The sequence below is a fragment of the Xyrauchen texanus genome, chromosome 23 (assembly GCF_025860055.1).
Source record: "Xyrauchen texanus isolate HMW12.3.18 chromosome 23, RBS_HiC_50CHRs, whole genome shotgun sequence".
NCBI classification, from domain to species: Eukaryota; Metazoa; Chordata; class Actinopteri; order Cypriniformes; family Catostomidae; genus Xyrauchen; species Xyrauchen texanus.
In genome coordinates, this window is record NC_068298.1 from 36478373 (window position 1) to 36499361 (window position 20989).

Below are 20989 nucleotides of genomic sequence, written 5' to 3' on the forward strand. Positions count from 1 at the left end.
TCACACAAATGAGGTTAATAAGAGATTTTATCACACAAAAATCATGTTAAATCTTGTAGCATGAACTGGCCCTAATCACTTCCATTGTAAGTGGTCCTTTAATAAATGAGGAACTAGTCATAATTATTTTTTTGGTAACCAACATTGTGCGACAAATGCTGTTAATTGAGTATAACGTACTGATCCCAGAACAGTAAATGGGCTAAATTTTGGCTTTAAAGCACAATTTAAATGTCAGTCATGATATGGTTTTAGTGCCACATACAGGACACAATTTAGTTTGGCCATTTGGACAGTGAAGTTTCATTTGAGGAAGATGGATGATATAGCCAAAGTGAAAAAAGCAATAGCCTGCACACATCACTTATTTACTGTACAAAAGTCTTTTATAGTCAATACAACCCATCAAACAAGGAAATACAGAGCACACCATGCAAAGTCAAAAATGATGAGAATCACACATTGTGAAAACCAAGAACAATTAAACACCATGAAAAACATGCAAAATAATAAATTGTGAAAACAAACATGCAAAGTCATCCAAATGTGATGGGGCTGACTGTAAAATAACATCCAAATGAATAATATTACATAGTTAAAATATTATAAAACATATTAAATGGTAAGAGAACTTAAGACTTCATGCCACTTTCATACCACTGAATTTAAGACTTTCATTCAGTCATTACTGGCAAAATTAAAGTAAATTGGTATGCATCACTCCTTTTTCTTTAACAGTAAACAAAATACTTGAATACAAATTTCCGCTCATTCATTCAAAACTGGAACCATTTTAACAGTACATGCCTTTAAACCGTAATACCGAACGTAAAACTGATAACATGCGATTTGCAACAGCAGTTCATCATTTTAGACAGCTAAACCAGAGACCTTACAAATGGTTTTGATGACCTGCTCAGCAGCGGCCTGATAAACTTCCCCTTTCATAGCGCAGGCGCTGGTGCCCGGCAGGATCTGGACAAACCCCTGCAGAGGCAAAGGGAGGCCTGGGATCAGCACTTTGTAGGTAAAGTAGAGGAAGCCATCTGGACCGGTGTGATGGTAACATGCTTCATACTGCGGAATGCCAAGTCTGTTGAGCTCACAAAACCACTTCAGCTGAGACTCGGCATCTGGCAAAATAGGAGCTTGAGGCATAACATCATCTTTTGGCTGGGTGGCCGGGCCCCCTACAGTCTGGGAGAAGGACTGGAGGGGGGATTGGCCCAGGATGTTAAGACTGGACGGTTGAGGATGCAGAAGGGGAAGGGAGGGTTTGAGGAGGGGTTTCAGGCCTGGTGGGGTAATGGGACCATCTTCTGGCCTTGTCTGCTCTACATGCTTGGATTTTGAGGTAACAGACATCCATCTCACGGTAACAGGCATGCCGTATTGCTTCCTGAATGCTGAAAAAGCATTAGAGCATAAATTAGACAGTCCATTTATTCAGCACTGTCAATTTAGTGCAAATAAATAAAAACGTTAATTATGCCCTGTGACTGCACGTAAATCTGCACTTCAATTCAAACCTGGAATACCAGCTTCATGTTTTGGCGATGGAACAGTCAGCACAGCCTTGGCTTACAGAGAGCATGTGGAGCCGTTCACACAGGATGTGTTCTTGCGCTCAGAACAGCTTAGATTGCAACAGAATCCACAGGTCTTCAGATAAATTTTTTTCAAACTTTACACCGTGTCTTAAAAACATACTGTTCATGGTGTGATACACCAGCAGAACTGAAATACTGAAAAACAGCAAGATATGATGCAGCTGTCAAAGACAACCGCCTCATGTATGTGTACATAGAGAAGAATACAAGAACAGGTCCTGTATGAATGGCCCCTAAGGCTACCTCACAGAGAATAAAACTTGATTACAAATTGAATAGCTGTTGACTGTATGAGAGGGGTGTGGAACCTTTTTACTATTACTAGGGCGATTTGAGTATTTACAAAATTAACATACAATACAAAACCATACAATTTTTTATATTCTAAGTTCATGGAATCAAAGCTATTTTTTGCTTTTCAAATTATTTCTCGAATCGTCTTGCGGGCCTTATACACCACAAAGCCGGACATTTCCCACCCCTGCTGTAGGCCAATGATACCTAATATAGGCCGATACATCAGCCAGGTCAATTAATCGGCTGATATTTGGCCATTTTGCAATTATAGCCATCGGCAAATTACAGTGTTCGCTTGGACAATTAACAAAAGTATTAACTTCCTTTGATCGGTTCCAAAATCTACCATTAGATTTACAATTTCTGTTTGAGGATTTTTCTTTTCAAGTTTAAGTGAATGAGAAAGTATAAGTGTTTGTTTGTCTTTAGAATTGTTTTATATATTTGATTTAGCTCTTTGTTGTTGTGTATTATGTATATTGCCATATATATCGGCCATCCTGCTCTCTAGATATCGGTATCGGCCACTGAAAACCTGAAATCGGTCGACCACTGTACCTGATCTCTCAGTATCAGCGGATACCGATACGATTCCACTGTTGCTGTTTTTTTCTCAAATAGATATAGCTGCAGGCCAGAGATCACCAAATGGGGCGGGATCTCCTGAATAGGGCGTGGTTTCTCCAGAAGGGGGCGGTGTTACTCCAAAGGGGGTTTGCGACAAGGGGCAACAACTCCACAGACTGTTAGGGCGAGGGAAAGTGATAGGTAAGGGGCTCCCTATATCTTTACTGGCGATTTTGGAGCTCATGCCCCTTTTTGGACCTCTGTCTGCAGCTATACCCTTTTCTTTTTTCTTAGTATTAATAAGTGGTGGGTAAAATATCGATGCTTCATTTGAATGATCTTGATACTTGTAAATAGACTAGCAATTAAACTAGAAACATGTAGCAAAAAATATATGAAATATATCTTATTTATTGATTGAATACATGGATTTGTTCATTTTTAAAAAGCCAAAATGATGAAATACTAGTCAAATATATTTAGTACAATTTTCGTAATACACTTAGTCAGAAGGCCCCCTTTATAATTAGCAGCATTAGCTGGGAAAGAATGTCTTTAATATGTTAGCAAAGTGGACATTATAACTGAAATATACCCATTTGTATCGATATCGAAATTAAAATCGAAAGCTTGTGAAACGGAATTGAAGATTGTGACTTGTGACACTCTAGGAAGAATTTTCTAGGACATTTCCAGGACATTTTATGTGCCAGACGGTTGTAATATTGAAGCAAAATCACACGAGAGAGCACTGTGATTATTAAACAACAAAAAACAATGATTTAATTAAAATAAATATACAGTATATTCTGTATGTGCTGCACGCTTCAGAGCGCTCTGCTCACTGTCATCTAATACTCATGCACACGCCCAGAGCAAACGTGATGCTCATGATGGTTTCAGAGTACAAACGCTCAGCTTCACACATTCATTTTGAAGCCAGCAGCACATTATAAAAATCACACTTGGACATATAACGATTTTAATTAGATTAAATACGCTTTCAAACATAATTTTCGTCCCAAAAGTCAAATTCCAAATAAATATTAAAATAGATACAAAATGTAAATAATTTGCACTATATTTACATTTATGCATTTGGCAGATGCTTTTATCCAAAGCGACTTACAGTGCACTTATTACAGGGACAATCCCCCCGGAGCAACCTGGAGTTAAGTGCCTTGCTCAAGGACACAATGGTGGTGGCTGTGGGGATCGAACCAATGACCTTCTGATTACCAGTTATGTGCGTTAGACCACTACGCCACCACCACTCCTATCAATATCAATATCAATACTTGTATGTGTAACAATAATCATGTCAGGGACACAAACCATTTTATTATACTAAAATGTTTTCCAGGACATATAATTAGTGGCAAGAAAAAGTATGTGTCCCCTTTGGCTGGTTTTCTGCATTAATTTGACATAAAATGTGATCTCATCTTCTTCTAAGTTACAGTTTTAGCCAAACACAATTTGCTTAAGCTAACAACACAAACAATTATACTCTTTCATGTCTTTATTGACCACATCCCATTAAACATTCACAGTGCTGAGGAAAAAGTGAACCCTTTTTAATAACTGATCGATCCTCCTTGCAGCAATAACCTCAACCAAGCATTTCTGGTAGCTGCGGATAAGACCTGCATAACGTTCAGAAGGAATTTTGAGGTTATTCCACAGCATTTCTATTGGGATAAGGTCTGGGATCTGACTGGGCCACTCCGACATTATCCCGTAGGATATCTTGGTAAACTCGGGAATTAATATTTCCCTCGATGATGGCAAGCGATCCAGGCCCCGAAGCAGCCCAAAACCACGATGGTCCCTCCACCTTACTTCAACGTTGGGTAGTGTTGGGAATAGTAAGGAATTTTACGATTCCGGTTCTTTTTAATGATTCCAGTTCCTTAATGGTTCCAGTAACGTTGCAAGTAATGTTTTTAGCATTTCTTTTAAAATAATAGAAATGAGAAATGCAATGTTTATTGTATTTACTACCCTCTGCCATCTGTTACCAAATAATAAGATCATTTCAGATTTGTATAGATCAGATGTAACAAATCTGAAATACATTTAATACAGTTCTTGTAAAAGGTGTGTTTGCCTTTGTGTAACAAATACAATCCAATAATAGATCCTTACTCTATTTTAAATAAAGAAATCTAAACCAACATGAAATGTGATGGCATATTTTCTTTTTTCCACTTATTACAACAAAACTCATGTATCTTTAATAATAATTTTCATATGCAATGCTTGAATTAATAGAGACACAGCAGGTCAGCATTAAATAAACAGTTCCAGAGACAGTTCAGACTGTGTTATGTTGTCTAATCTTGTACTTCAACAGTTCTTACTTAATTTCGAGTTGGACATTCATAACTTGCACATCAGTATAAGATTACTTGTGCACTGGAAACACTGTATTTTTCACACTGTAGATTAAAATGAACCGGCTCATTAGAATGGTTCGGGAATCAAACTGTACCAGAAGCACATATGTTTCATGCTTTAAAAAGAGCCGACTCGAGACTTGTTCGATTGGAATTAAATACACTGGTAGAACTGTGTTTTTACACTGTAGAGTCAGTAAGGGGCAGCGCTGCTGGAAACACTGTCAGAATATTTGAGGATGGTGTTTCAGCCACATCGGTAACAGAACCGAAAGTCACAAAGATCATATGATTCCGGTACTTTTTAAAGAATGGAACCAGTTCTGAAAAAGAACCAATCCTCGGTTCTCAACCCTAACAGTGGGATGATGTTTTCATGTTGGTAGTGGTGCCCTTTTTACAGTGCTGCCTGTTCTTCCCAAAAAAATCAGTCCACAAAATATTTTCCCAGTAAAGTTGTGGCGTGTCAAGGTGGTCTTCAGTGGTTTTTGTTAGAAAGCAGCAGCTTCCTTCGTGGTGTCCTGCCATGGACACTATGCCCGTTTAATATTTTCAGTATAGCAGGCTCATGAACAGAGAGGTTAACCAGTTCCAATAATTCCCTCAATTCTTTAGCGGTCACTCAAGGGTTCTGTTTACCACATTGAACATTCTGCAGTGTGCTCTTTGAGTAATCTTGGCTGGATGGCCACTTCTAGGGAGAGTGGCCACAGTACTAAATAGTCTCCATTTATAGACAGTTTGTCTAACTGTGGACTGATAAATGTCTAAGCTCTTAGAGATAGCTTTGTAACACTTTCCATCTTTATGCACAGCAACAATTCTTGATCGTAGGTCTTCTGAGATCTCTTTTTTGCAAGGCATGATCAACGTCAGCAGATGCTTCTTGTGAATTGCAAACTCAAAATGTTTGTGTGCTTTTTATAGGTCTAAGTAGCTCTAACCCACACCTCCAATCTTGTTTCATTAATTGGATGCCAGGTTTGCCACCTCCTGACTCCAATTAGCTTTTGTTGACGTCATTAACCTAGGGATTCACATTTCCAAGTTATGTATTGTTGGTTAAAACAGATTGATATATGATCATTATTGTAACTTAGATGAAAATCAAACCAGATATTAAGACACATTTATACAGAAATGCAGGTAATTCCAAAGGGTTCCCATACATTATCTTGCCATTGTATTTTCCAGGACATTTAGGAACTCATCTCATTGTCAAATTACTTTTCCATGACTATAAAACCGCATTAGAAAATTCCAGGTTTTCCACGATTTCCAGGAAACACAGTAAGCCTATCAAGCATCTACTTCTGAGATAGAGATTGTGTGGAGTGCTCATATATAGACCTTTTTCACATTTCTGTGTTTTGGAATGTGGAACTAAACTATTGCAGTAACCTTCTATAGCGGTGAATGAGAGACCACAGCAACTATTATTTTTACTTTACCATATGCTTCAACAGCAAAAAAAAGCACTACTACATTTACATATATTTTCACATAAGGAATTCAAGACAGTGATGGATTACAACAGTCAGATGAGAGATGACACATTTACTGTCACTCCTGCAGCAGCTGTATAAGAAACCCCATCACAAGATAAAGCAAGAATATACACTAAATCATTTCAAAACGGAAAATATTACAAATTTGCTAGATTTACACTGCTAAATTAGGTAGAAACACTTCATCACAGTCTGTGAAAAAGGTCTTTTGCGCACTGTTCTTGGGAGCATTGAAAACAGCGCATCATGAGTGACTGCACGTGCCATAAGTGTGTGACACTTAACAGAGCGCTGCTCATTCACGTATGAAGCGAAAAGCATAACGACTACTCATTTATTAAACGCAGCCTTTTGCGATGGACAAAGCCATAACAAACTCAGCAGAAAAAGAAACGTCCCTTTTTCAGGATACTGTATTTTAAAGATAATTTTGTAAAAACCCAAATAACTTTACAGATAATGTTTTCCATGCTTGTTCAATGAACCATAAACAATTAATGAACATGACCTGTGGCACATTCATTAAGACACTAACAGCTTACAGACGGTAGGCAATTAAGGTCCCAGTTATAAAAATTTAGGACACTAAAGAGACCTTTGAAGACCTATGGACTCTGAAAAACACCAAAAGAAAGATGCCCAGGGTCCCTGCTCATCTGCGTGAATGTGCCTTAGGCATGCATTAGGCATGAGGACTGCAGATGTGGCAATAAATTGCAATGCCCGTACAGTGAGACATCTAAGACAGCACTACAGGGAGACAGGAGGGACAGCTGATTGTCCTCGCAGTGGCAGGCCATGTGTAACAACACCTGCACAGGATCGGTACATCAGATTATCACACCTGTGGGACAGGTACAGGATGGTAACAACAACTGTCGAGTTACATCAGGAACGTACAATTCCTCCATCAGTGCTCAGACTGTCCGCAATAGGCTGAGACCGAGAGCTTGCAGGCCTGTTGAAAGGCAAGTCCTTACAGACATCACCAGCAACAACGTCACCTATGTGCACAAACCCACCTTAGCTGGACCAGACAGGACTGGCAAAAAGTGCTCTTCACTGATGAGTCATGGTTTTGTCTCACCAGGGGTGATGGTCGGACTCACATTTTTCGTTGAAGGAATAAGTTACAATAAGTGTCCTGCACTCTGGAGTGGGATCGATTTGGAGGTGGAGGGTCCGTCATGGTCTGGGGCGGTGTGTCACAGCATCATCGGACTGAGCTTGTTGTCATTGCAGGCAATCTCAATGCTGTGCGTTACAGGGAAGACATCCTTCTCCCTCATGTGGTACTCTTCCTGCAGGCTCATCCTAACATGACCCTCCAGCATGACAATGCCACCAGTCATACTGCTCCTTCTGTGCATGATTTCCTGCAAGACAGGAATATCAGTGTTCTGCCATGGCCAGCGAAGAGCCCGGATCTCAATCCCATTGAGCACATCTGGGAATTGTTGAAGTGTCCGGGAACTTGCATCTCACAGCAAGAACTGTCAAATCTGGTGCAGTCCACGAGGAGGAGATGCACTGCAGTACTTAATGCAGCTGGTGGCCACACCAGATACTGACTGTTACCTTTCATTTTGACCCCCTTTCTTTAAGGACACATTATTCTCATTTCTGTTAGTCACATGTCTGTGAAACTTGTTATGTCTTATGTCTTAGTTTTGAATCTTTTTATGTTCATATAAATATTTACACATAACACATTGCTGAAAATAAAAGCAGTTGAAAGAGGGAGGACATTTCTTTTTTTTGCCGAGTTTGTCTTCAAGAGACTTTGAATAAAATGCAAAAATCATTTAGACTACATAAATGTTGCTTTTATAGTTCTGTTTAGTCATTTTTTGAGATTGACTGTAACGACCATTACTAAATACACAGTATCGGATTTAGATCAGGCTCGTCAGACCGATACCCGATCAGTGTAAAAACGTCAGTATTGAAGCAGATACCGATCTGGGTATGGGACCGGTGCATCTCTAATTATGTTCAATCATATTTCTTTTTTTTTTCCATAGTTGGGAGGGAGGACTCTCAGAGTGGAGTGCATGTTGTGTCAACGACAAACAGTATTATGCTACATTGTCACATAACCTCACTTCATTCAAGGGATTTATACAAATTCAGAATGATTTGTGAACCATTTTAACCTACAGATTTAAAACAAGGTTTTATCTACATATCATTGAACTTTAGCCTACTGTAGTCAGCAATCGACAGCATTTAGCAATTGAGTTAAATCTGTCCTTGGTTGCAGGAGTATTCTTGCGTTCCATCTGAACTATTTTTAATTGTCAGTTTATGTACATAATAGTCAGGCAGATGATTTTGGAGCATCTCAATGGTTTTTAGCATCATAAATGCAGCGTTTTTAGGACACTGGTTCAAGTTAAAACTTTGAAAATATGTCTTGAAATGCCTTCATTTTGTTGTGCTTCGTCCAGCTGTCAAGAATGCATTTGTCCTGTATGAGCAGCTCTCATTCTATGACTGTGCTGCTAATGAGGTTTGTTGATGTGTGCAGACTGCCCCCTGCTGACGCGGCTCATAAAAACAAAGTTACATGCACTTTAATGGAATAATTCACCCCAAAATGAAAAATCTCTCATCATTTACTCACTCTCATGTCATCCCAGATGTATATAATATTAATCTGCTTAACTCAAATGAAGATTTTTAGAAGAATATCTCAGCTCTTTTGGTTTATTCAATGCAAGTGCCAGAACTCTGAAGCTCCAAAATGCACATAAGTCAGCAGTGGTTTTATTTATGTCTTCAGGAGTTATATGATATGTGTGGGTGAAAAACAGATCAATATTTAAGAATTCTTTTACTATAAATTATCATCCCTGCTCAGTCAATTCCCACTTTAACATTGCATATCGCCCACTACTGGGCAGGGAGAATTTCGAGCAAAAAAGGACTTGAATATCTATTTCTCACCCACACCTATCATGGCACTTCTGAAGACATGAATTAAACCACTGGAGTCGTATGGATTACTTTTATGCTGACTTGTTTTGGCACCACTTGCATTGTATGGACCTACAGAGCTGAAACATTCTTCTAAAAATCTTCATTTGTGTTCTGCTGAAGAAATTCATACACATTTGGGATGGCATGAGGGTGAGTAAATGATGAGAGAATTTTCCTTTTTGGGTGAACTGTTCCTTTAAGCTTGAATTGCTCCAATGGTAGATACTTTCATTATAATATTTATGTATGGTCAGGAGACACGGGTGTTAATTTTATATCACTAAATTATCATCTAATTGACAGCCCTAATTAATATATTTTTATCTATATTATTTTTTTTTTACACAAAATATAAATTACAAATGCAAAATATTTTTTTGGGATTTCCAAGATGAAGACTGGACAAATCTCTGTCATGTTGCACATTAAACTCAATGTAGCATCTACTGCTTGAAATGTTTATCATGTTCATCCAAATATATAATAAAAAACTTGTTCATGTTTAATTCAAATTCAATTCTATGCATACAGAAAATGTACATACTGGATACAGCTGAAATACCTATTGTGGGTGGATCAATTGCATTTTTGTATGTAATATGCATGTATGTAATAAATGGAACATTTACATGGACTGCTATAATTGACAATATTCATGATGAGCTTTTTGTGGCAGCTGTAATTGTAATTTTTATTATTTATTCGATTAATGCAGCCCAGTACACTATTGAACATGGCCTGGGTGTTCCATGCATGCTAAAAAATTCACATACTGTGTAAAGCATACAGTAAATGCTGCATCCTACTTTCTTTGAAAAAATAGTTAGTATGCCATTCCAAAAATACTCAAAATAAACATCCCAGCATACCTTGCACCAGCACTTTCTTGGCCATGGATGCAGAGTAGTGAGAGGAGTAGTTCACTAGAGCCACGACCTCTCTCCCTTTAGGCCCGGCCAGTTTCAGCATGACATCCTCCACCCCCTCAGAGAGCAGGCGGAGGACCATCAGCAGTTCCCCCTGGTTCACGTTAGACGGGAGGTCACCGAGACGCAGCTGCCTCTTCTCCGTGCTCCTTCGTACAGTCAGTCGAATCCCCTCCGGCAGCCGGTACTGGTGGAGGGTCATTACCGCAGTGGAGGCAGTCACGGGGTCGCCATACTTGGCGTAGGCAAAGCCGCGGTTCTGCCCGCTGAAGTTCATCATGAGCCGAAATTCGTAAAGAGTGCCGACGCTCTGGAAGAGTGGGATCAGACGATCCTCAAATACATCTCGAGGGATCTGACTGATGAAGACCTCACAGCCCGGGCCTGGAGCAGGACCTTGCCAGCCTGGAGGAGAAGAAACGATGAAGGAGATCAAAAAGGAGTGAGAGATCAATGCGTTTACTTTTTACTAAAAAAGAAAGGGGGTGTATCATGAAGAATAATATTTCCTTGATCTTCTGAGAAAAGAGTCTTATGTGCTATGAAATCACAATAGCTCTTTTCCAAATCCTTTCTGCAGTCTCAAACTCCTATGACTGTTACTTCTGCAGAACACAAATGAAGACATTTTGATGGAGAAATTACGTGAATATCTATTAATATCCATACAACTCATGTGGTTTAATCAATGTCTTCTAAAGCAATAAGAATTGATCAATTCTGAAGTAGTGTAATCATGCTTCAAATCATAATTGCAACAAGGAGAATGCAGATTGTAAGTGAAAAAAAAAAAAATGAGTTACATTTTGGTTTGATCTCACACAAAACCGATCGTATCGCTTCAGAAGACATGGATTAAACCACTCGAGTCACATTGATTACTTCTATGCTGCTTGTATGTCTTTTTTTGAGCTTGAAATTGTTGGACCCCATTGACTTGCAATGATGTATCATTATAGGCTGAACTATTCCTTTAAGCCATCCTAAGTATGCTGCCAAAGCAAAAGTTTTTTCCAAATGGTAACTTTGTGCATGCTATGCTGTCACAATTGGCAGAAGATAGTCCCAGAATGCATTGCCATAATATACAACTTTGATTATTGAAGTATTAATGCATAAATGAAAAAATTCAATTCTGATATTTATTTGTACATTTTCTATAAAATAGTTGTACTATACTAATAAATGTACGATTTACTATATAGATACTTTTACTATTTTACTCAAAATATGTGTGCTGTGTATCATTTTAAGATAACGTTTATTAGAGCGTCATGGTTTTCCTTTGGCGTCTCCTGTATTGAAATCAATTGCGAGTGGAATCAATAGAGCGCAACTTTTTCAGCTGTTTTGGTTCTGAAATAATTTTTCCAACAATTTTTTTTCCATAGACTTTTTATATAATCCTTCATAAAGTTCTAAGCCATGAACTAAACCAACCAGCTGCAAGGTGATTCAAAACTTTACAAACTTTAATTTGAAGAAAACATTTATTTGAAAATTGGACAACGACAAAGTTACAAGACAGTGTACTTAATGTCTTTCATGAGGGAATGAACTACAATCTCATGAAGCATTGCGAATGATATCAATTGAATAAATGTCAAAAATATAACTTATTTTAAAGTTGTTGATTAGAAGTATAGAAACAATATTTTAAAATTGTTGTGGAGCGGAGGGGGGCGGGGCCGGGTCGGAATATCACGCGCCCGTTCCCCAATCGGCCTGATGAGGCGCGCGAGGGATAAAGTGGCCGGTGACGATGGTTCGAGAGAGAGAGAATTACGGGTGTTACGTCCCTTTTTATGTTGTCTAGGAAATAACACTTTTAAAAATTGTTGTCATGTGTGTGTTTATGTTTGTGCTTTTGGTTTGAGTTTTCATTCAATATTATTTATGTTGACAAGCCGGTTCTCCTCTCCTCCTTGCCCATCCTTAACTGTGTTACAATTGTATTTAGGGCTGAAACGATTAGTTGACGTTATAGACAATGTCGACAATAAAACAATTGTGGGCAAATATAGTCATTGTCGAATAGTCGTTTACTCTCATTTAACGTAACATGAGATCGTATGCAACTCTAATGATGGAGTGTGAGAGCAACACTGCAGTTCATGCCTGACTGAGGAGAAGAAGAATAACACAGATCACAGTCCAGATGCACTCCAAACTCTTCAAACAGCTTCAGGTGATGTAGATCGCAAAGTACAAGGGAATTATACAAAAATACCAAATAATACAGAAGCACTGTCGTTGTGAAATAAGTGGAGCTGGAGCTCTTTAAAAGGAAACACCCCGGTGTTAAATCTTAAATGCAGTTATATTTAATGCGTTATAGCTTTATTAAAGTTAAAATAATATGGATGCAGATCATGTAAATAACTACAAACTCCGAAACTGGCATATATCTGTGCGGTCAGCACCTCTTCTATGAGTTGCGTGAATGTCCTGATCTAAGGGGGAGAGATTGAAACTGCATCTGGCTGATGCACACTCTGTAACTGGGACGCTCAACCCTCGAGCGCGCACTTGCTGTAGCTAGACTATAACGTGATTGCTCGTGACTTATTGAATCATAATATAAGTGTCACTGTGCATTTCTTATTGTGAAGAAATTTGGCAATAACAGCTTTATTTTTTTGTGAGTTAAAGATGGACTGAAGTTAACAGAAAGGCAAGAGGGAGTAGTCTTCGCCCCATTATACACTGCAACAAAACACATTTTTGATTTGTTTTGGCTTATTTTCCAATAAAATGATCTAAAACTCATTTAAAACAATGTACATTTACTTTATAAACTATACTGCAGAAGAAAAAATAGTTATCTGTGAATGATGAATATAATATAAAAAATAACAATCTTTTAAAATATCTAAAAATCCTTAAAAAAAAAAAAAAGATGCGTTCACCTGAGAAGCAGCATATAAGATATTTATACTTGCTTTTAGAGAATAGATCTTGAATATAAGTATATTTTGTCTTTATTGCACTCGCAGAAGTATAAACAAGAAAAAAAATACACTTATATACAAAATACACTTATTGTATATTTAAGATACATTCTCTGAAAGCAAGTCTAAATATCTTATATGTTGCTTCTCAAGTAAATGTATCATGTTTTAAGGAGTTTTAGACAATTTAAAATGAAAAACAAGACTAAAACACTTGATAACAATGGGATTATTTGCAGTGAATTTCATTACTGAATTTAACTTATAAAATTTTAATTCAGTGAATGTAATTTAGAGGTATTTTTAAAAGATGATATTGTCCTCTTTATTGTTAGTAAGCACGTTTAATACAACCTTTTAAGTCGGGCACAAGCTGAAGAGTTAGTTACGAGCTCATGATTAATCGTTGCAATATTCGCCAAATGGTTTAATAATCATTCAATTAATCAATTATCAAAATAATCGTTAGTTGCAGCCCTAATTGAATTGCAAAATACTCAAATATATTACAATTTTGAAAAAGTTAGGACTGTATGGAAAATGCTAATAAAAACAAAAAGGAGCGGTTTTTAAATTCTATTCATCCTGTGCTACATTGAAAGCACTACAACAACAACTTATTTGATGTATTTAATTGTTTTTATTTATTTAAATATACAACCATTTTAAATCAGATGATTGCAGTATGCTCCAAAAATGTTGGGACAGTCGAGTGTCTACCACAGTGTATCATTTCTTTAGAGAGCAGATTTTTCCCTTCATTCATCCATTATACTGGTCTTCAACTGAGCAATTGTACGGGGCATTCGTAGCCCTTTTGTGTGCTTCATAATGTGCCATACATTCTCATAATATAATTATAACAAACACTTAATAAGTGTTATTAGAACAAATGGTCACACAGTGGTAAACACTCAACTGTCCCAACTGTAATGGAGCGTGTTGTAATCATCTGATTTGAAAGGAGTTTGTATACATTTTATATATATTTATATATATATATAAAAAAAAAATATTCAGTAGGTAAAACTCATATAATGTGATTTTGTTGTAGTGCTATTGATATAGCATAGGGTGAAAAGAATTTATAAATCACTTTTCATTTCTGTTAGCATTTTCCATACCATACAAACTTTTGGGGGGAATTGGGGTTTTAGTTTGAGTGTAGGGAGACAGACTCAACTGTGTCATTCATGGTGTGTTATGGGAGTGGGCGGTCGCTGCAGAGCTCTTTTGGCATGCTTTGTTTGCCTTGAGACTCTGGTTGGTGGACGTTTTCTCTTCAGTATCATGGGTAGTGTAGTTCTTCATCAGAAATTGTGCTATTAAAACATGAAATAACACGGACTGTTGGGTTCAACAGAAGCATATACCATCAATTAACAACCTCAAAGCTCACGGTAGGTCTGTCTTATGAACTTGAGCTTTCATTCTGTAACAAAACTGTTGTGCTCTATTGCAGTGCTATTTGGGTGTTGCAAACAGTTGCTGCCTAAGTAGAGCATTTGATATCAGTCACTTATGAGATTCAAGGTCAGTTAGGATGATACCATAGAAGGCAGCTGCCTATGTAGGCAGGAGGCAGCACACCCAATAAGCATTATGACCGTTTAAACACGTGTGGTCAATTGTTGATGCATTCATCAGTGTGACAAACTTTTGACAGAGGTATTCTACTTTTTATTTGACCCCTTTTTCAACCCAATTTGGAATGCCCAATTCTCACTACTACTTGGCGCGGTTACTCACCTCAACCCGGGTGTCAGAGGACAAATCTCAGTTGCCTCCTCTTCTGAGACCGTCAATCTGCGCACCTTATCACGTGGCTCATTGTGCATGACACCGTGGAGGCTCACAGCATGTGGAGGCTCATGCTACTCTCCGCGACCCACGCGCAACTTACCATGCACCCCATTGGGAGCGAGAACCACATAATTGCGACCACAAAGTGGTTACCCCATGTGACGCTACCCTCCCCAGTATCACCGCGGCCTCCTCTTTGGTACCCCTCCAAGCAGGTGGCACCCTAGGCGACTGCCTATTTCGCATATGCCTAAAAACAGCCCTGATAGTGCTAGCTGTCTAACCTGTTAAATCTAACAACAGTGTTTTGGCTTTCTGCCACCACTTACAGTGCATGAGCTACAGTGTTTGAAAACAATGGGATTGGTATACAAGTGGCTAGGTGTGCATTAAATTATTTGAATCCTCTAGGTGTCAGATGGTTCTTCACCTCCACGTCATGCATTGAAATATTTAAACACTCACCTAGCAATGGATTGTCCTTTACATTGTGTGTAATATATATATTTTTTATTTGATTGTGAGTAAATTTGGAGAAATCCCTTTAATAATCCAACTATCCCTTTAATAGATTCGGTCTATCACGTCATTGACCTATATAGGTCAATGACGTGACACTATTTTTTCCTGACCGACTCTATTAAAGGGATAGTTGGATTATTAAAGGGATTTCTCCAAATTTACTCACAATCACATCATCCCAGATGTGTATAACTTTCATCAACAGAACAAAAAATATAATATTAATATTTCAGCTCTGTAGGTCCATACAATTTAAGTGAACCAAAGTGAAACAGGTGACTAAAACTTTGACACTCCAAAAAGCACATAAAAGGTAGCATAAAAGTAATCTATATGACTCCAGTGGTTAAATCAATGTCTTCAGAAATATTCTTCTAACAATTTCCACTTGTGTTCTTCAGAAGAAAGACATAGACATCTGGGATGGCATGAGGGTGAGTAAATGATGACAATGTTCATTTTTGGGTGAACTATTCCTTTACGTTATTCAAAAAGAAAAAACCCTTCACACACACACACACACACACACACACACACACACACACACACACACACACACACACACACACACACACACACACACACACACACACACACACACACTTTTTAATTTTTTCTGGGGCTAAACGTCTAAGTGCTTTAACCCTCTGGGGACCGTAATAATAAAAATAATCATAATAAAATAAGTCTCATTAAAAGCTGGCATTCTTGAAAAAAGTTATATTTCTAAATATTCAAAGTTTAGAAAAAAAACAAACTGTTTTGTTTTAAAATATTAACATTTGAAAAACTTTTGTACAACAATTCAAAGTCAGGTGGTGTAACCAACATGCAGGCAACATTGTTGTAATGTGTAAAAAAAAAAACTTGAGATACTCATGAATGTACACATTTTTAATTAGTATCAGATATTTTGATTTATATTGTAAAGATATGTATTTTTTAAAAGGCACATTTTGTTCAGGTCATGTGGTGTAACCCTTGATATTTGTGTCTCAAATTCATGATATTTGCAAAAAAAAAAATTATTATTACTAAGTGTGCACAAGTATACAAGGTGCAAGGAAACTATTTAAAAAAAACTTTTGCTTGATGGTTACACCACATGACATTTTTAAAGTCCTTAAATTTACATTTTTGTATAACTAAACATTTTCTGCATTTTATGAGACCAACATGGACACAAAGATTACATTTCTATTAACTTGATACATGGGTTTTAAAGTAGTACAAAAAAAAATTCTACTTTTTTGTCAATGTCCCATGTCATATTTTAATTGATTTATATTTCTCCATAATAGTTTAATAACTTTGCTAAACTTTCACTAAATAAATTTAAATACATATGTTCTGGAAAGCATCTTATTTTAGCTACTTTGAAAAGTAAAACAAAATCCACATATCTGATCTTTAACTTTCTTAAGGAGACCTTGAATCCTGACTCACTTTAATAAACATCACTAACTTTAATAATCAACCACTAAGCTCAAACTATCCAATAACCAAAGATCGAGCATTTGCAGACTGATTAATATCCAGGTGTGTGTGTGTGTGTGTGTGTGTGTGTGTGTTTTACTGGAGTCACAGCTGCAGTGTTTAATAAGATGCCTACAATGTATCATTTCCACGTGACGAGTTATTTTAAACCAACAATTCACGGTCAAGCAATGGCGCCTGATGCTTCTAGTCTCTAAAAGCAGAAATACAGTTCCTGCATCGACTGATCTATGACTGCATCTGCCACAACACTGCTTTCATCTATATGATACCTCAGTATCTCATGATGCGATGAAAGATAACCGCTTGAACTGCCACGGGTTATTTTAATCTCAAAGGCTTGATCACAGAGGGTGTACAGTTGAACTCGAGAGTACCTACCCCGAGGGGGACCTCCATATTTCCTCTGACCATTGACCTGTGTTAAAGTGATGGAGGTTTTCTGTAACCATTCCTCCAGTGACTTCAGCTTTTGCGGGTTCAAACCCTGCGAACAATAAAGTTAGTAGAGGTGATATAATGCTTGAAGCGGTTTACTTCATAGGTTAGAGTGCACATAAGACCCGCCGAAAGTGAAAAGACAATATTAATTAAACATTGATGACACGTGTATGTTTTCTTTGCTCCAAATTCTAAATTATGTCAAATCTTTAAAGCGCGAGGTTGACGTCGCGAGGGAACGGTCACGCTGTTTATAAATATATCTGTAAACAAAATTGGTCATATCGCTCACCTGTCGCTGTTCTCCTTCCATTTCGCGGTCCACCTGTGATGGCACACCTGTAAATATGTGCAGAAGTCAAGCACGGGTCATTAGGAGTGACCTTATGACTCCTCTAGAGAGGACTATTGGATAAATGTGATGAAAGTGGGCGGACTCTGCTCAAACGCTCGAATTTCAGGCCCAAGAATGTGCAAAACAACAGATGATGCTAGGCCATTAAACAGCAGGTCAACAAAAATGACGTTTCATAGACTGCTTAAGATAGATTTAATCAGTTTTACACTCGCTTATCTAGAGAGGATTCTGTTGTGAAACAACTTAAAGGTGCACTCAGTAATTCTAATCCAATACACTTTGTCAAATTCTGCAAATATCTCCTCACAGTCTGCTAGCTGTACATCAGTGGGTGGGCTGAAAAAAATGAAGTATTTGTACACAGCCCTGGCTATGTAAATGGGACAAAAACAAAGTTGAACAGACTGATCCACACAACACTACTCCAGCCAATCAGCAACAGGGGGCGGTACTGGCCTGTGCACAGGATGGGGGGGTGGGGGCAGAGCGATAAGAGAAGAGCTACGGAAAATCTGGCTGATGCAAACTTTCTAAAGGAGCAGAGAAATGTCTGAGAAACAGACCAAGAGAAAAAGGTCAGACGAATATAAACTGAAAATAAGGATTATGATATGTCGAGGGCTAGGAGCCGCGTCACTATCGGCGAGGATTTTCAGCGGTGGAGAGAACTCTGAGAGGTAAAAGACTTAAAGACAAATGCAGAAGTTGCTGTTTTTCTTCTCGATAGGTGGGTAACATACATTTTAATGTGTTTCACAGAACCCATATATGCTGTTGTTGTAATGTTAGATTTAGTTCAGGAGAGTTGAGAGTGTCTGGAGCTGGTGGGGGGCGGAGCTTCTAAAGGAGCACTGAAGGGAGGGGTGTGTTTGTTTTGGCAGTTGAGATTGAATCTCAACAATGTTTCTAAGGAATCGCTGAGTGCACCTTTAAAACGGAATGAGCAGCTTTATTTTTCTTGTTAATTGAGGGTGATGATTGGAGAGGTTCCACGTTTCACCAGCAGAGGGCAGCATTGCATATGATTTAAATGCAAGGAGATCTGTTTAGTTATCCCACTGAAAAAAAAAAAAAGTTATTTCAATATTTATTGTCACAGGTTCTCAGCATAAAATAATTCTGAGAAAAAAGATATGTTGACATAGTTTGACATTTTTACAGTTTCATTCTGAAATTATCAATCACAAATTATTTTATTGTACTGACACCAATTGTAACAAATAAAAACAGAAATAAAAACAAATCAGCATTTAATTTCATATAGCCTATTATATATATTAAAAAACTTATTTTTAAGAAATAATGGTTGTAATTCAATTCCCTTTATAAAGTTGAAACAATATTTATTGTTTAATTTTATTTACATTTACAATTTTTTTATATAGCGCTTTTCACAATAAATATACATTATTATGGTACATTTTTTTTAATGTAATTGAATTGAAATTTTTTCTTTTCAGGTTTATACATCTAACATTACACTAGCATAAGGAACATGGACTGTCAACTAAATAAGATGTAAATATTTTCCAGATAATATTTTAATAATTTTTGGCTTAAGTAAAATGACAATATAAAAACCAACTATTTAATTTTTCAAACAAGAAATCCTTATAATATGTTTACTATGGTATTTTTCACACAGAGGGTGTCCCTCGTAAAGGGATCATCAAATTTTGGGTGTCCTGCTGGGGTGAATGTTCCAGCGGTCATGGCCTATTGGTCCCTGTCCAATAAAGCTGTCCACTGAGACAAACTGCAGTGAATGTTTTTTTTTTTTTTAGTGTGTTTTGTTGATCTTGGACTTTTGTTTTCTATGTTTTTATAATAAGTTAAGCTTTTTTTTTTTGTCATTTTAATAAATGCATTTTTAAAAATAATAATTTTAGAATTAGAATTCTATTTTTAATTACTTTTTACTTACATTTTGTACTGAAAAACCTATCTTCAGAAAATGTATCAGATTTATTTATTTTTAATTCAAAACAAAATGTACATGTCAGTGTGAAACGTTGGTCTTTAATATGGACGTGTCTAATATAGACACCATCTAGGTTCTTTTTAATGGTGGCTTGGGAAGGTTTAGGTTTAGGATACAGTGTATTGTCAAGTACAGCTCTGACCAAGTGACATTATCATAGGTTTGCAGTCCTACTATTGATCAAAGACCGAGTTATATGGACAGAAATGAACTATAGCAAATGCATATGAGGTGCACAGTTTGTAGTTGTATAATGATGCTGTGTATGAAACATAAAAGGCAAAACCTTGCTTAGTTCTCTGTTTGGCCTGAAGCTCTTGACTTTTGCACTAGAAAATCTCTCCTGTGCCTTCAGTAACAGTAAAGCTGTTTCATTCCCTGAAAAGAAAAGCAGAACAGTGGTTTTCAACTGGTTTTGCCTCAGGACACAGATTTGACATTGGACTCAGGGGCTGACAAATAGCTAATTGCTACTTGATTTCATTTTTACTTGTGTTAGTAAAAAGGGTGTATACTGCCACTTAAGACACTCAAAATAACTGCTTTTCATTAAAACATGCAACTAGTAATCCAAAAGTAATCAGATTAAATTACTTTAATAAATGTAACCTAAACGATTACATTTCTGATCATTTATTATTTAGACTGAATTTAAGTTGTGTAATTTGTAATCAGTACCAGATTACATTTCTTAAGTAATCTACCCTATTACCATGACCCGCATAGGTCTCAAAAACAATTAGAGTTCTTAACATGACACAGACCGAATAGGAGAACTGACATCCCAGTTTTACATTGTCTCTATAGTATTTGACAAAATACTGTATAATGCGGTCACCACAAACCTTGCTTATCCTCATTGCAAGTGGACTCGTAGTTAAAGGGACAGTTCACCCAAAAATGAAAACTGTCTCATTATTTAATCACCCTCATGCCATCCCAGATGTGTCTGACTTTCTTTCTTCTGTTGAACCCAAATGAAGAGTTTTAGAAGAAAGGACATAAATATTGTTCTGTTTCTCACCTACGCCTATTATATTGCTTCTGAAGACATAAAAACTGGAGTCATATGCAGGGCCGTAATAAGGTGCTCCAGGGCCCCAGGGCTTAACATTTCGCTGGACCTCTGTCAGCCGTTAGAGCGGGG

The 20989-nt window shown here is 37.3% G+C and overlaps 1 protein-coding gene across 1 annotated transcript; it reads right to left on the minus strand.

Annotated features, from left to right (window-relative positions):
- Window positions 1-870: 870 nt before the first annotated feature.
- Window positions 871-17816, minus strand: LOC127663360 (dead end protein 1-like). The gene is made up of 5 exons (XM_052154912.1): window positions 17796-17816; window positions 17444-17549; window positions 10233-10694; window positions 1242-1406; window positions 871-1190 (listed from the first exon to the last, which is right to left on the minus strand). The coding sequence occupies exons 1-5, from the start codon at window positions 17814-17816 to the stop codon at window positions 871-873; spliced, it is 1074 nt and encodes a 357-aa protein (XP_052010872.1).
- Window positions 17817-20989: the final 3173 nt, after the last annotated feature.

Coding starts and splice junctions, on each gene's coding strand:
- LOC127663360 (XM_052154912.1), bottom strand. CDS start 17,816: ATGGAAGGAGAACAGCGACAG. Junction 17,550..17,795: donor TGGAAGGAGAACAGCGACAG/GTGAGCGATATG, acceptor TATTGTTCGCAG/GGTTTGAACCCGCAAAAGCT. Junction 10,695..17,443: donor ATATGGAGGTCCCCCTCGGG/GTAGGTACTCTC, acceptor CTTCTCCTCCAG/GCTGGCAAGGTCCTGCTCCA.